Genomic DNA, 16577 nt, shown 5'->3' with positions numbered 1-16577 from the left:
ATCTCTGCAATTTTGCATAATTTGACATCTGCAAAGCCTCAAAATTCCCAAAATGAGCACCATCAAGTAATCATTATTCAGCCTGCATGTTTTATGATTCAGTTAAAATGACCTGTGACAGGTTAGAATTAGAAAGATCAGAATTAAAGCAGCAGAGCCCGAGAGGTCCCGACGACACAGCGTTCACAGAAAATCTGAAATTTATAACTTCGTATAATAAATCAGCTGTCTCGGGATATCAGAAAATTAGCTGTGACATTTACTTCACAACTAAGTCAGTTACATTTAGTTTCGGGTTTTTTTCCACTCCGTGTAAACCGACAAATATTACACTCAACACTTTTTCAATCATTTAATTTTATCTTTATTTAATTCCTGTGCTATCATAACCATCACCCCGCTGGTGGCATCATGATAAACGTGTGATGCGAGTTCTTCATTGTGTAGCCAGTTTGCTCAGTAGGATTAGAAATGCTCCCTAGTAACAGCGAAAGGCCTTGGTTTGAGTCGGAAGTGGATCCCTTTTCTTGTGTTCTTATTGTACGGTCACAAAAGAAAACATGAAACAATTCTCAAACACAGATTTGCTCTGGCTAGAAAGTCCAATGAGACGATCCAGTAAGTGCTCATGAAATATGTCCAGCCGTCAGCAACAGCTGAGTTATTCAGTGTTAAAGTATTTGCTGGGTTATGCCTGTAGTTACAGCTGTGGCAAGGGGAGCAACTACTAACAAGCAAAGCAGTGAGTGAAACAGTGACAGCTGTCTTTATGTCCACAGGTCTGTGACTTTTGAAGTGTGGTCAACGTGGCAGATGGCCCCGCCCCTCCCTGAGCCTGGTTCTGCTGGAGGTTTCTTCCTGTTAAAAGGGAGTTTTTCCTTCCCACTGTCGCTAAAGTGCTTACTCATAGGGGGTCATATGATTGTTGGGTTTTTCTCCGTATGTATTATTGTAGGGTCTACCTTACAATATAAAACACCTTGAGGTGACTGTTGTTATGATTTGGCGCTTTATAAATAACATTGAATTGAACTGAAAAGAGCGAGACTGTCACACTATTAATCGAACTGTGCTTATTTTATAAATCTTGATTTGACATCATGCTGTCATTAATTTGGTGTTCAGTGGTTCAGATACGTTTCCTGCTTCAGCTGGGAGTGCTCTTCATGTTACACTTCATTCAGTTCACAGGCCGGCTCAGATCTTCAGAGACCAACCAAAGTTGAAAAGGGTTTCTCAGTGTGCAGTGAGCTGTGGGCACGTTTACTCTTCAGTGTGACTTGTTAGTTGAGCAATGAGTTGTCAGAAAAATCACAGCAGTGTGTTGTAAAGACACATAATCATGTAAGGGAAAAACTGCCTCCGGAGTGATAACACAGCTCTGCTGCGTGTAGCTGTTACGCTGCTAAAGACGCGCGACTGTGAATGGAAAAGGAAAAGACGTAAGCTTAACGTCTGCTGACCTCTGAAAATGCAAATGAAATCATCCATCCAAATTTCACACTTCCTTTCACAGCTCATCAGCCTGCATAAGAACTCTGAGATGATGCAGCACAATTTGACTTTACACGGGAAGCTAATGCTACACGTAAGCTGTCCCGTTTAGCTTTAAACCAAAACTCCAGCGAAGAGATCATAAAGCTCCTGAGATCTAACGCTGGATGATTCACTCACTGCCGTTTTGGAAACGGATTGAGTGCGATTGACTTCCCTTTGGGGGGGGGGATTTGGCTGCAGCTCAGAGCAGAGCTCTGTTTGAACTAATAGAGCAAATGTCTCCTCGGCCCGACTTTTTCTGTTGTTATCATTTTCTTAGAAAGGAAACTTGCCTTGTGTATCTTAATGGAAGAACATTAGTGTTTTGATGTCACTGTTGTCTTTAAGAATTTGTTCCAGTGTAGCTGTCGGGATGAAAATAATTATCTGTGAATTTTTTTGCTTTCACTCATGGTCCTTAGTAGATGAATGAGTTTCTTGGCGTTTCCGGGGCCTTTCATGAAGCCAGAATTAATTTGACATTCATCTAATGGAGTATGGCACCATCTACATCATGTTGCTGATGTTCCCGATCTCCAAATAGAAACCTGCTTTTCATTTGGTGTCACCGTGACCTTGGATGTTACTGTATTTATGCCCCAGACTTGGCAATTATTAAATGGGGGATAAAAGTGGAGGAGACAGCAAATGGCCTTGGGAGGAGATCCAGGCCGCTGTAGCGAACCTCACGGCATAGATCGCCTGCACAACCTGTGAGTTAAACCGGTGCCCTGAGATAATGGCTGTCCTTCACTGAGTGATAAAGTTCTCATTGTGAGGATGGAAGTGCGGTGGGAGCCTCAGTCGCAAATTTCTTAGCTATGAGTCTGTGGTTCGCGCTCTCTTTGTACATGCACTTTGTGTAGCTTTCTTTTCATTTGCAGATGCGTTTCCTTTTCAGTCAGGTTTAGACTCTAACAGCTGTTTGATAAGGGGCTAGAAAAAGTCCGAGTTACAAATGAACCTTAATGCTGTACATTATTATTATTATTATTATTATTATTATTACTGTGTGAGAGGTCCTGGTTTCAAGCGCCCACGTATGTTACAACCCACTTAAGTGTTATCTGGGGTGGGGTGTAACAAAGTGGGGAAAAAAACGTAATAGTTAACGTCAGTGGAACATCCTTTAATTTACAATTAAGGCAAAATTAGAACAAAAATAAGACACGGGGAAACTCTAAGCGTCATTGTCTCAGTGGCTGAAATAACAAACTAAACACTCCTTTCTAGCTAAAAAAAAAACTAAAACCACTCCGTCTGTAAGAAAACAAAGTACAGAGGCGGAGCTCCCCGTCTAACCACAAAACAGGAGAGAAAGGCTGAAACAAAAATGGCAGAGAAACCCTTCCTGCTTCCACTGTGGATCACTACAATTCCCTTTGTAAAGATACACCTACAAACAAAACAAAGTCACACCAAGCTTCACTAGTTGTGCACAGCTACAGTCCACTACCCGAATCACTGCAGGTGAAAACAGGGAGAAGGGCGTGGCATTTGGACATGGCAGTCTTTATGCAGTGGCTGACGAGCTGCAGCACATCTCATCTGTGGTTAGACCTGAAACACAGGAGGAGGAGAAAGAGCCCTCTCACATGGGGAGAGCCCCTAGAGGTCAGCAACTGTAACAACAGCTACTGTATTTATAGTCTCACAGAGCTACTAACATGGCTTTGTAAAAGCAACACACACCAGAGAACCAACTGTACTAGTTCGATGCACTCTGGTGTGTGTGCTGTTTGTCACGAGTACGTTTGTTTTGGTCATTCGATTGAATTTTTTAAGTCTGACTGATCATTCAGCATTCAGCATAGGGTCTGTAATATAGCACACTCTCTATTATAGACAGACTCACGCAGCAGACGCTTGTGCAACTGGAGGCATCTGTGGCCATTTAGGGTTCAGTGTCCTGCCCAAGGACACATGACATGTAGACCAAAGGAGCCAGGCATCAAACCACCAGCCCCTGCTGGACTTCCTGACCCACAGCCACCTCACTCTCAGTATCGTCTCTTTTTCTGATCTCTGCACCCATCAGTTATTGTCTAATTACTTTGCATTTCAGTGTTTTGGGGCTCTCAGAATCACATTTTAAATCCTTCTCCACATGCAAGCTCGCGAATGAGTTATAACATAAAAGTCCAAATATTCTACCTCAGTAAGTGAATGATGAAGAAGATTGTAGCGTCTAAATGGGTCTTTGTAGTCTCTCAGGGCTTTCACTCTGTGCTTTTTGTTTATACTTGATGTGCATGGTCATGTTCAGGTACTTGGTCAGACCTTTGAAGAGGAAGGATTTTCTTTTCTTTTTCCCATCATTGTTCCACCTTGCTTCACAACGTGAGGCCAAGGTTTTTGTGAATCTTAAGGACGCTCTGATGAAAGAGATGAGAAAAGTCAAAGAGGATGTTTGCATCGCTGCACCTTAAAGCATAGAAATGCATCGACTCACGACTGATGTGGGATCACGAAGCTGGCGTATTTTCACATTTAGTTTAATCAACGCTTGTCTTACAATGCACAAGAACTTCAATACATACAGTTTTTAATTAAACTCATTCTTCATGTTCACCGAACGTTCGTGAGATTGTTTGGTGAACTCAAGCTGCTCTGCCACACAGTCAGTGTAACCCTCGGTATATAAAAGGGGTTTGATTACTGTGTAATCCACTGAAATCTTGTCACAGTAACTTGCCAGGTTTAGCCTACTGGGATAAACTCTGACATGATGCAGCATAATTTGACCTTAGATGGACATAAATGATACTTTTACTACAAAATTATTGGAAAACCTGCCGAAATCCTCTTTAATGGCACCGGAGAAAAGATATGTGCACAGAGCGTTGACTTCTTTTCAGTTTGGTTTCTTTTAGAAAAGTTACAGCACTCAAAATAAAAAGTAAAAAATGCAGACAGATTAGTTAGCACAGACATTAATGACTGAGATCAAATGAATCATTGAAATGTTGCAAAATCACTGAAAAATCATCTCTGACAGGATGAAATGCTCACAGTCACTTAACCCTTAAAAATGTGCAAAAAAACCTCATCTTTCTCTGTTAAATGACTCTTACTGCCTATTTAAACATTATTATGTAGCCTTTTCGTCCTACGTTGAACAATAATGTTTCTTGACGCATGCAAAAACAGAAATACCTGCTCATACAGTGCCTTCGTAGAGCTTGGGAAATCTTTGAGAAATGAAGTGCATTCAGAGACCTGCAAGTATATAGATTAGAGCTAATGGAAATCTAATGTAAGAGGATTCATGCCGAATTTTAAATGTCTTTATTGATTTATGTGGAGGCGTCAGCAGCTTTCTGTGCTGATGGCGTCTTTTGTCTGAGGTGTTTGTCTGTGCTCAGGCTGTCTGTTAACAAACATTTCACCTCTGCATACTAATTCTCGTCAGCGAACAGTGTATCCGAGCCTGCTCCTGGATTCCACGCTTTATTTTTTTATTTATTGCTTCCTTCCGTGAAAACTCGACATAAATCGTTTCCCATTTTTCCTGCCCCTTTTCCTCCGTTCAGAAATCCCTTCCTGTTGTGACAGGCCGCATCTAAAAGTATATTTTTACTCAATAATTTATTCACTGCCGATTGATGTATGTAGCAGATTTAACCATCAGTCTTTCTAATATCACTCAGGGGAATTTCCACCTTCCAAAAAGATGTGACGTTATTTTGGAAATCTGCAATAAATACTGCTCGCCTGATTTTTGACCTCAGAAAATCAATTGTTAGTTTTATTATGAAGCATGTTGGAAATTTTTAAATTATGGTCACAGTTGAAGGTATGATTTGATTGGATTTAAGGTAGAACAGCTGGACACTGGTACTGGTCTGTTGTGGTGAGCATAAAGGCACAGCTACTGGTTTAAATGGCTGACCTGCATTCCTACTTTGACATATGACAAATAGCTTCTCCAGAAGTCCAGAGATGGCTTGAGGGAGCCGATATTCAGAGGAAATGGTTTAAGCAACCAGTAGGAGAGCCTGAAGCAGACCTAGCATACTCTGGAGAGTTTGTGTCCGCTGGCTGGTTTGGGAGCATCTCTATCTCAGTGAAGTTTAGATATCATGGGCAAGAAATTCAGTTTTCTTTCTGTTAATTTTTTATACAGCATATTATTGGAACTGGTCTCTTTTAAAATGTGTACCCCTTGTGTTTACGTCCTCAGTGGCAGTTACCAGGTGACGTCAGTGATCCTGTGTTGTTTTCCCTGCAGATGGATCTCAGAAGAATGGGAGCACTGTACCAAAACCTGCAGCAGCCTAGGCTTTCAGATCCGAACCGTTCGCTGCATACAGTTCCTGCATGATGGCACGAACCGCTCCATCCACAGCAAATACTGCAGCGGCGAGAAGCCCGAGAGTCGAAGGCCCTGTAACAGAGTGCCGTGTCCTGCCCAGTGGAGGACCGGAGCCTGGTCAGAGGTAGCCACTGAATGTATTTGTTCTTCGGGGCGGGGGCCATATTTGTCATATTTTCATGTTTCAGATCTTTTATAAAAATATATTATTAAATAAAGGTAATGCAAAAACATACAATATGCAGTCTTTAAATATTCATTTTATTAATTAAAATAAAAACAACCTAACCTACCTGAACCTGTGTGAAAAGTAATTGCCTCCATTTTTGGAAAGTGGAGTCAAGTTCACTCCCCGCTGCCAGACCTGCAGTCTGACAAAGTGCAGCAGACTAAACAGCGCATCATTCCACGATATAAAGAAACAGCTGAGAAACCAACTCACTGACATCTGTCACTTTGGAAAAGGTTACAAAGACCACTGCTGACCAAAAAGAATACAAAAGCTCGAATCTCATCTGCCAAAAAACATCTGGATCATCGCCGAGACTTTTGGGAACTGACAAGACAAAAGCAGAACTGTCTGGAAGGTTTGAGTCCTGTTACATCTGTTACATCATTAACAGTATTTTATAAAAAACAAACAAACATCAGACGTGGTGGTGCGATGGTATGACCTTAAACAGGCCGTTCATGTTTGCAAACCCTCCAGGAAAGAGGTGTGGCCTAAATTCCCTCCACAGTGATATGAAACACTCCCATTTATTTGTTTGATTGCAAAGTGTGATTGTGCAAGTGTAGCACAACCGTTTATTGGGTTTAGAGGACTGCTACTTTGTCACTTTGGGGCAGGTAACTTTGGATGATCTGAAACATGTTAAATATGCAAAAAATGGAGAAATTACTAAGGTGGCAAATATTTTTCACGTTACTGGGTTTGAGCTTGAAAAAGCCATTTTCTTTTGAGTCGCAGATCAAAGAATCGCATCTGAAAGAGTCATTTATATTTGCTGTTTGTCTTTGATGTGAGGGTGAAGAATTTGGTCCCAGACTTTTGTGACTGATTTCATTCTTAATGTAACGTTGTTTTCTGTTCCCGAATGGCACCTAAGCTGACATAGCAGGGGTTTCTGTACAAAGAATCAGGCATCTGTAATATTTAATTTAGAGCCGTGTCGCATCTCATCTGGAAACATGCCAGTTTTACAGCCTGCACTTCCTCCAAATGAGACCTTTAAAAAACCACATCAAAGAATTCAATAAATCAGGCGTCCGGCTGAGTGTCGCGATGCAAAAAAGAGCTAATGAGATGTGTGTCTTTGTGTTAGTTGTTCACTTGTGTGGGTGAGGTTTTTGTAACATGATTGGGCTACAGCTTCTGATTAGCAATATATATATATACTTTTTAGTCGCAGTTTTCTGTTTTCATGCACGAGTTTCAATTATTTTGCTGACATTCACGTTCACAGGAGATCTCAGTCTAAAACATGAGACAAAGATCCACCAAATAATTAATGGTGTGTTTGCTGCTTCACCAGCTCTCACATTATTAATTGCAGTTTAATTTGAGGTTTTGATGTCGTCTTTCTAACCGATCACAACTGAAGGGAAGCGTTTATTTCTGGTCTCAGTGGCCAAACTTAAAGGTTGGGTAAAAAGCCATGTGTCACACACGGGGCCACAGGTGATGCCATTGATTGCTTCAATATTGCAGTCTTGCAGGTTTATCAATAAATTATTCAAAATGTTGTAACAGAAGAAAGAGGATCTCTCCACCTGGGCCTGTTGAGATTTCAGATGCTGTTTGGCTTCATTTGAGGGCTTTAAGTTTGTTAATTCACCAGACTCCCTGGGTACAAAATAAAGATGTCACTGAAGCGAAGGGCAAAGTGAGACTGAGACAAAATACTTTAGTTGTGTGATGTATTCCCAGGATAGTTTTCTGACATATAAAACTCTGAGGAAAGTAAGAAGTGTTGTTTCTTTTTGAACATTAAACCTGAAGCGAATTTGCAGCTCACTTTTCTTCTTTTCAAACTTGCTCAGTGTTCTGTGACGTGTGGAGAGGGGATAGAAAGGCGTTTGATCACCTGCCGGATTGGAGATCAGTGTAACGGAGAAAAGCCCGAAAACATGAGGCCGTGCAAACCTGGACCCTGCCACGGTAAGAATGTCTGATGGTGCAATCCCCGTAGCAAACATGCAGCGTCTTCTTTTAATTTACTCCATTAACATTTCAGCACATTGTGCTTCCCTCCACATAATCAATAATTCCAACATGCCCGTCTTTCAGTCCAGCAGGTCCTCTAGACAAAATACATAATGCATGTCATTTGCTCTTCATTTTAGCAGATTACGTCCTTGATAAAAAATTAAAAAATCTTGCATTTTCCCCTGACCTCGCAGCCAGCCGACGGTTTCCATTTATTTTTAAATGAAAAGGAAAATCGATCAGCAGCCCCTCGAAACGGGCTCGGTCCAATTCAAAATAGTGAACATCTAGCCTGCAATAATTCATTAGAAAGTACCAACATTGTTCACTGGTGAGTGCAGTTCACGACCAGTTCATGGAAGCATCTCTGCTGACATCTCAACAACAGTAAAACTTCATTTAAGCATTTCCCGTGATTGATTTAGACTTCGAGTTTTGTGCAGCTTCGAAAATTAAATCAGTCACTGCTTGAAGGAAGAAAAATGTATTCAGATGTTAACAGTGCGTCCTTTTACATGCTTTTATTGTCTGAAACATGCCGTTCTGTCACACTTTCATTTAAAGTCATTTCCTTTAGTGATTTAAAGCCCAGACAACGATATTTGTGAAGAAAAACACATTATTACTCTTACTTTGCTGCTAACGTCATTCTTCCAGTTGGAGCTGCTGTGATGACATTCAAAGTGTCCAGCGTCTGTATGAAATTGCTTCACCCCACAAAAACTCTGCTCAGTGGTAGCACGGGAAGGCGTCAGCGCCTGCACGAATGTTTGTTAGACTTTTGTTTGAAATGCATCAAGGCAAGTGAAGCCGAAGGAATCATCCCATTCTGCTTTGATCGAAATCTCATTTATAGATCTAATGTAATAACACTTTTGTGTCTTCATTAAGTAAACTGCATAATCGCTCACTTTCTATTCTGAGGGGAAACTTCGTGGAGCTTACGATGTCATGTGCATAAATGGCCGACATTGTTTTCAAGCAGTCATGCTTCTAAGTGCATTATGTGTTAATTAGCTTGTGCTTAATATACAAATAGAAACATACAAAGGTTAATGACAAAGTCTGCTGCTGTTGGTTGTTTTAAAACCTTTCTGTCACACAACCTTAGAAGAAACCTTTTAGAGATGCTCCAAAAGATTCTTTGTTCATTAATCTGCACTGAGACAAGATGTGAAGGAAGTTCGCCGACAGTCCTGCAAAGATCTGTAAAGAATCTGAGGTTAACATACAAAAACCTGCAGAAACCTCTACAATGAAATAAAAACCATGTTATATGTCCAGTGTAGAAAACAAACCTGTATTTTGGCAGATCTCAGTTTTTCAAAAGAACTGAATGTTCCACACAAGATTTCTAGGATAGCGTTTAGCGAACAGATGGGACAAGAGTGTAACTCTTAAGCTACAATGCACACCAAAGCATGCAGGGTCTGGGTGACTTGTATTCAATAAAAATTGCAAAAAAACAAACCAACTCAAGGCAGGAGGCTGGCTTAGCGTTTAGGAGACGAAACATCGTGTTAAAGTCAGGACGAGTGAGATGCTGTGACGTGATTTGAAGGGGCTGTCCAGTGATGTAAACAGTTTGGTATCTATGAGAAGCTAACATAGGTTGCTGCTGCTGAAGGACGTTTAACAGGTTACTAAAGTCAAGAGTTTACCTATTTGTACAGCCGTGACAGGACGCGATCACAAACATGAAATTTAAGATTGTGTGTCACTATTCTAGGACAACGTGCAGTGAAAAAAAAGAGACAAAACCCCCAAAAGCATTGTGTTTGTTTACAACAGTGATGAAAATCAGCAAAAGGAGTCCAAACAGAATCCTGCCAAATCCAAACCTTTTCATGGAACTTCTGATTTTAATAACCCGCGCCAAGCCCCTACGTGGCCTTTCTGAGACAGCACACAGATTTTTAAACGAGCGTATTTTATTGATCGTGTCAGTGGCAGTGCATGTCATTTGTAAATGTTGCTGCATGCTCTTTATGCGAAACATAAATGCCAAGTCAGTATTTAAGTTACAGAGATAAATCTCATAATAATAATAATGTAGCACACTCATAAGTCGGCGAGAGCACATTAAGCTCTCTGCAGGTAGCATCCCAGCTATTATATGTGCATGTGTTTATTTTATCTGTGCATGCTGTGAGTTCATGTAGAACATCGTCCCTCAAAAAGGAAAAGAAGAAGAAGTTTGAATGAACAAAACGTCTGTGGTTTGTTTGGCCGACGCTGCTGTGCGATTATTACCTCCACTTTAAATCTTTACCGTGCTGCCGTGCATATTTATTTATCATTTTAGCAGAGATAAAGGTACTTATTTTGCATTTTTGTGTTAAAGGGCAGCAATTGAATGCCAAAATATTAAACAAGGTAAAAGATCTTTCTTATTAGACCTGAGACATTTTCATGCATATGCTTAGAAGAGTCGTTGAGGTCTCTGGAAGTCGTTTTAGGACAGATGTGAGTCTTGTTAAGCAACACTCAGCAGTTATTATTTGTTAGAGAAACAAGAGCAGAGTGTGACTTGAATGAAGTTCTGGTGCCTGAAAGCGTGAGGGGGATGAACCGGAGCCAACACCAAACACGCTTGGAATTGGTTTGTACAGTAGTAAAAGAAACTGGGTCACATCTCCCATCCAGGCAGAACAGAATGAGCATCGATATGCTGAATGTACTGTTAGAATGTGCACAGACACTTTCTTTGCTGTCAGTCTCTAATTAAAAGCAAAGCGCATCCCTTCCTTTTTTTGATCTCTTTCCAAGGCCATTTAAACTTTTCAGAGTTTTGACACTGCGGCGAGCTTACACTGTATGCTCTTTGACTTACAGATGAGCCGTGTAATGGGGACAAATCCATCTTCTGCCAAATGGAGGTTTTAGCGAGATACTGCTCTATTCCAGGCTACAACAAGCTGTGCTGCGACTCCTGCAATAAGCGCACCGGAGCCCTGTCTATGTTCTCGGAGGCGGCTGAGACCGAGGAACACGTTCGCTTCGGATCAGCCTCGCAGCTCCTTGAGACATTAACGGCCGCAGTAGCGGCCAACGGCACTCGCGGTGGGAAACGAGGCACGGGCAAAGGCTCCGCCACATCGGGCGGTGCAGCAAAACACATCGCCACGCCTGCTCCAGTTAAGAAAACCCCATCAAAGATCACTACAGCACCAAGGCGGGTTCCACGACATGCGGACCTCACTGACAGGAAGCTGTCCACCCAGGCTGGTCCTACTCAGGGTCAAAGGTCAAGCAGTTTGGTGGACAGTCGGCAGCCTGTGGCGTATTCTGAAGTGGAGCGATGAAAGTCATAGCTTTTGCCTTTAGGACTCGTAATGTACAGTAGATAATCCAGCTTCATCCTGAGTCTTCTCACACCAGAAAACACAGAGAAAGAAAGAAAAGTGCTGGTTCACTTTGTAAGAATTCGACCCTGACACGGACTCTAAATATCTCTTTAACCACCTGCAGCTTCCAGATTACTGAGGCGGAAACAGCCGTGCTACTTTGCCCTCATACTTCTATATTAATATGAAACAAATATGAAATAATTTCAAGGTGTAGGGGCACGTGAGCCACAGGGAGTTTTCAACCGTGTCAAATGAAAAGCTAAATTACGTTCGTAGTGAATACTTTCAGGGATACAAAACAGCCAAAGGACAGTTCAGTATTCAAAAGATGTTTGTTGCTCTGACTCATATATTCCCGATGTCTGACATTTATTTCATTTTATCACCTTGTTCACTTGTTCAGGCAAATATTTCTCTAATGTCACCTGCACAGTGAAAACTGAGAGAGCAGGTGGAGGAAGGTGTCTGCATTCCCCCTCCGGACGAGCTGTCGTCTGGTCTCGTTACTGAATAAAGCAGACCCCTGCTGCCTGCAGAGCAGCTATGCTGCTGCAGATATCCAGAGAGAAAGTGTGAGCAGGTGCAGAGACCAGAGCTAATTCAGCTGTGTAGATTTAGTAGAACTCAGAGAGTATGGAAATAGATGCAAGAATTGGTTTAAATGCCTCTTGTAATTCAGTTCATTTAAAAAGTGACTCCACTAAAGGCCATGTTTGCCACATTGGTTCTTTTTGGATAAATCTCAGCTTTACGCTGCGTTTTAATTGATTGCATCCATATCCTGTCCCCACATTGTGACCTTTGAGGTAGATGTCAGAGTTCGGTGTCATTTTAAAGTTAACAATAGTCAAAGCCAGATCATCTGATACAGCTGAGAATTCCCACTACTTGAATGTTACGAACTGCCAGTTTTCTTGCCAGAAATCGAACTTTAAAGCTCGACTTACAGAAAGTTCAGCCGTCAAAGTATTCAGTGAAAAATGATTTACCGTACTTTAAGTGAACATGAAACACGAGCAGAGATGAATTTCCCCGACGCACTATTTATAAAGCTTCCTGTAAATGCTGTACATGAAAATATCAGTATTATTTTAAGAAAGTGGGATGCTTTCAAATACATTTTTAACCAGTTCTGACAGATGTTGGTGCCAGTGTTTACCCTTCCAGGGACGGTGCTGTTCACATGGGCAGAAAGGGATTATTGACGGATTATTGATATAGCTTTCCTTTCAGAATGCCATGAAGGTTTCTGTTCTCTCTGCACTTTGACTTTTCTTAGTCAAAGATGGGATGTTTGATACCCTCTGTATGATACAGTTAAGTTAGTTTTTCATAAACACTGAAAACATGGGAAAAAGCTAACCGGCTCTGTCCAAAGAAAACACCACCTATCAGCACCGAAGCATTCATCCTGTTTCTGTGTTCAGTACAGAAACAGCTTTGTTAGACAGAGCTCACTTGTTGCTAACAGTCGCTTTGCTGCACCAAGCTGGCTGCCTTTCATATTTAGCTTTGTTCCATGTTTTTTCTCTTCTTCTCAGAAATACTTAAGGGCAAAGAAGAGAACTAACTAAAGAGCATGCGCCTCTCAGCGTTGTATGTCATATAAAATAGACCATACAACACTCAGGTCAAAGGACCAAAATTATTCATAATACATGTAAAATGTGTTTTTACTTTAGCCTCAGTTTTACGGTGACTTTTTGTTAACCTGTGAAAAGAAATGCAATCCGATATCAGCACACCGCTATAAATCCTTGTCCTATGAAGCTTTCTGTTTGTGTTTGTTATTGAGGTCGTAGAGGGCAGTGATGTGAAGGAAGGGAGGCAGTCTATGTAGCCTACACATCCTCGCTGCCTGAAACCTCCATAATCAGGTAAAATCATAAGAACCTTTGAGGAATGTCAGCAAAGAGTGAAAATGATGAATTGTTAGCAGAACTGCTGTGTTAGATTGTATTTGCATTCACAGGTGAGCCTAATAACTAAAGCTGCATTAGTTGACTTTTGACCACTAGGGACCAGACAAACTCAAAACAACAAATACAGCAATGCAGACATTATCTTTAACTTTTAGACACATTAAATATTCTGCCCTGCAATGAAGTCCAACTTATTTTAGCTCAGGAGTCCCCGCCACCGCTCACTGTCTTCACCACCCAGCTGTTTGTTCCAGCTGTGCTTTTAGCTTTTTTACGAAGAGCTAAAACAATGTAATCTGTCAGTACTGAGCTTGGAAAATTGATCAACCCTTTCACAGTCTGCCAATACAGAGCCATGTCATTCAGTTTTAATATAAAAATTGCTTAATGGCCCTTGGAGCTCGTTAGATCCTTTCATGATTAGCCTGAACGAGGTTCTCTGGTACGTGTTATGTTTGCAGGAACAAAGCTTTGTTGTAAGTACAATAAGCTGGAATTAAAAAAGACTTACTGTATGTGGAACATCTTTCTTTCCAAAGTATTCTCTAAATGGCTTTTTTATTAAGGTGGAAAAAGGTTTTGGAGAGAGAAAGCTATTTATTTATAAGTGGATTTCCTTGCAACCACCATGCATCTGACTGCAATAGCAAAAGGCACAGATTTGTGTTTTCAGCAAAGAAATAGCTTGCAACTATCCACACTCAGTCCTGTGTGCCAATGTATAGAACATGTATATAGCATTGAGTGCATAAATATTTATTGAAAGTTAAAGGGTTCTGCTTTGTTGTCACAGCGTGTGCAGCAGCCGGCCGATAAGCTGCATTGGATAAACCATTGAAAACTGATCACCTCTTTCTCCGGTCATATTTTCACATTGGAAGCAGATTTGTGCTTGTTAACAAACACAGTAGAGTAGAAATGACATTGTTTTTGCAAACAATTAGATGTAAATATACATGCTCATTTTTGAGATGTTTTACTTGTCAGAAAGCTGTTTTTTCACAGCTGTTTTGTAGAAGTCTTTATCCGAGTCGTTGCAACACAGCAGCGTGAACTGACCAGACAGATGCTTTATTTTAACCGATAAAACATGAATAGCGTAGTACCAGTAAAGCTGTTTTATGCTGTTTGTAGTTGGCAGTATTTTCATTTTTCTCCCCAGTTCTTTTCACAGCATTTACTTGCTGCCTATAAACACTGCTGCTAATGCTATAGAGAGCTTGTAATGATAAATAGAGTAGCCATAGATGTTACTTTGACAATCCCTGAGCCTCAGACAGCTGTTATTGCATAGGATTTTCCATGTACTGTATCAATAGCCCTGTGCTGTCCATGCATTGAAGTATTGGATTGTCATGAACGCAAGTCACTCTCTGTTCTATTTGCTTTACTATGTATTTGTGTAGATTGAAGTGTACACTACTGATGCTGTTTGTTGTAATGGGGAGCACATAGCAATAAAAGAAATAATTATCTAGTCTGTGTTCTTGCCTTCGGCTCTTTCCACCATTGCTTTTTCTTCTGGGAAGTGAATTGATGCAGAAAAGAGATGTTCTTGGTATGTAGTAATAACAGTAATGTAAAATAAGCCCAGAGCTCCTGCAGTCTGTAAACATCCTGTCTATCTTTGGATATCTGTGGATTGTTCAGAACACGACATACACTCAAAAAACCACGAAAGCATATTCAGAGATTTTGATCATCATGCTTAATTTCTTTTATTAACTAAAAGACGAAGAATCACGTGTCAGCGATGGGTCCCTGCTTTTGGCTTTTTTAATGAAATCCAGACTAAAAACATAACATTATATCACTTTTCCTTTTCACATACAACGACACTGAAGCCATTTTCCTGCACTCCAAAGTCTTCGTCTCCTTCAAATTAAAAGCCAACCAATTACTCATTGATCACAGCTTCCTGCCTTTTCCTTGTATCACAATTAAGCGATTGTTTAATGTTTTGAGTTATTCACAGTTGCTGGCAGGAGATTGATAGATGTCTTCTTTCACATGTACAGTATGAGGTTTGGAGGCAGTTGTTGTAGGTTTTTGGTGCTGCTTTCTGTGTCCTTCCCCTAAACCATGATGGTGAACAATCTTTGTCTTCAGGTCATGTGAGAGTTGTTTTGAGACCCCCGGGTTGCTACTCAGAGAAAATTAAAAGAGGAGGGAAACTTACAGTTGACCCCCTTAAATACTCTTTCTCATTATTGGATTCACCTGTGTATGTAGGTCAGGGGTCACTGAGCTTAACAAGCCAATTTGAGTTTCAATAATTAGTTCTAAAGGTTTTGGAATCAATAAAATGACAACAGTGCCCAAATTTAAGCACCTGCCTGATTTTGTTTAAACAATTCTTGCACACTTTCTATAAATCCAATAAACTTCATTTCACTTCTCAAATATCACTGTGTGTGTCTCCTATATGATATATTTAACTGACATTTTTTATTGTAACAACCAACGATTTATACAGGAAAATAATGACTATTAACAAGGTTGCCCGATCTTTTGCATCCCACTGTAGATTTCATGTTCTCACCACTTTCCAAATCAAACCTACACCCTTGCTGATGAACGCCCTCCTTTGTAAACCAGCTATTGTGTGGTCTTCCATGTTGTATTACATAATGTGCAGCAAAACATTTTTCATCCTTACACTGAATTTCCCCCAAGATTTAACAAAAATGTCCTCAAAAAATAAAAATCAGTGCGTGCACCTTGTACCGTGTTGTCTTTAAATAGATTCTGTGCAGTAGGATTCTGGTCTTGCTTTTAATAAGTGTGACAGCAGCAACAATAGCTGCGTGTGGCTGTTTGCTTGACAGAAGCCAGTATCTCACTGGTATTAATGTCCTTTGACACTTCCTAAAATTGCTTTGCCCACACGTTGGTGTAGGAAAAACCTGATCTATTGTCCTGGTGATGAGAGAGTGGCGGAGTTCTGTTATGAGCACTCACCTTTAAGAAGAGGGCCTCTGAAAAATCACTGCAATCACTGTGCTGAGTGACCACAATCATCCTAAGATGAAAACTTCCTGTTGTGCTGGAAGTAGTCTCTTCCAGGATGTTAAAGGCCCCGTCCATAGGTCACGAGGGGTCAGCGAATGGTTTGATGAGCTGAAAATGATCGTTGGCACATCTCAATCCCAAAAACACCCTGGGAGGATTTTACACATGAACAACGGGCTTCAGAGTTCCAGAAAAGTAGAGAATCAGTGCCAAGATGAACTGAAGTTGTTCTG

General features: G+C 40.8%; 1 protein-coding gene across 2 annotated transcripts in view; it reads left to right on the top strand.

Annotated features, from left to right (window-relative positions):
- adamts3 (ADAM metallopeptidase with thrombospondin type 1 motif, 3) overlaps positions 1 to 14809 on the top strand; it is a 137556-nt gene extending 122747 nt beyond the window's left edge. For both annotated transcript variants that reach the window (XM_084945449.1, XM_084945450.1), the window contains 3 exons: positions 5768 to 5975; positions 7895 to 8012; positions 10896 to 14809. In XM_084945449.1, coding sequence (XP_084801575.1) covers positions 5768 to 5975; positions 7895 to 8012; positions 10896 to 11365 — 796 coding nt within the window. In that variant the 3' untranslated portion in view covers positions 11366 to 14809. The remainder of the gene's footprint in view (positions 1 to 5767; positions 5976 to 7894; positions 8013 to 10895) is intronic.
- The last annotated feature ends 1768 nt before the right edge of the window (positions 14810 to 16577 follow it).

Source organism: Perissodus microlepis, chromosome 12 (assembly GCF_051167445.1).
Source record: "Perissodus microlepis isolate ML-2025 ecotype Zambia chromosome 12, ASM5116744v1, whole genome shotgun sequence".
In the NCBI taxonomy this organism is placed as follows: domain Eukaryota; kingdom Metazoa; phylum Chordata; class Actinopteri; order Cichliformes; family Cichlidae; genus Perissodus; species Perissodus microlepis.
This window is presented reverse-complemented; position numbering and strand designations above follow the sequence as displayed.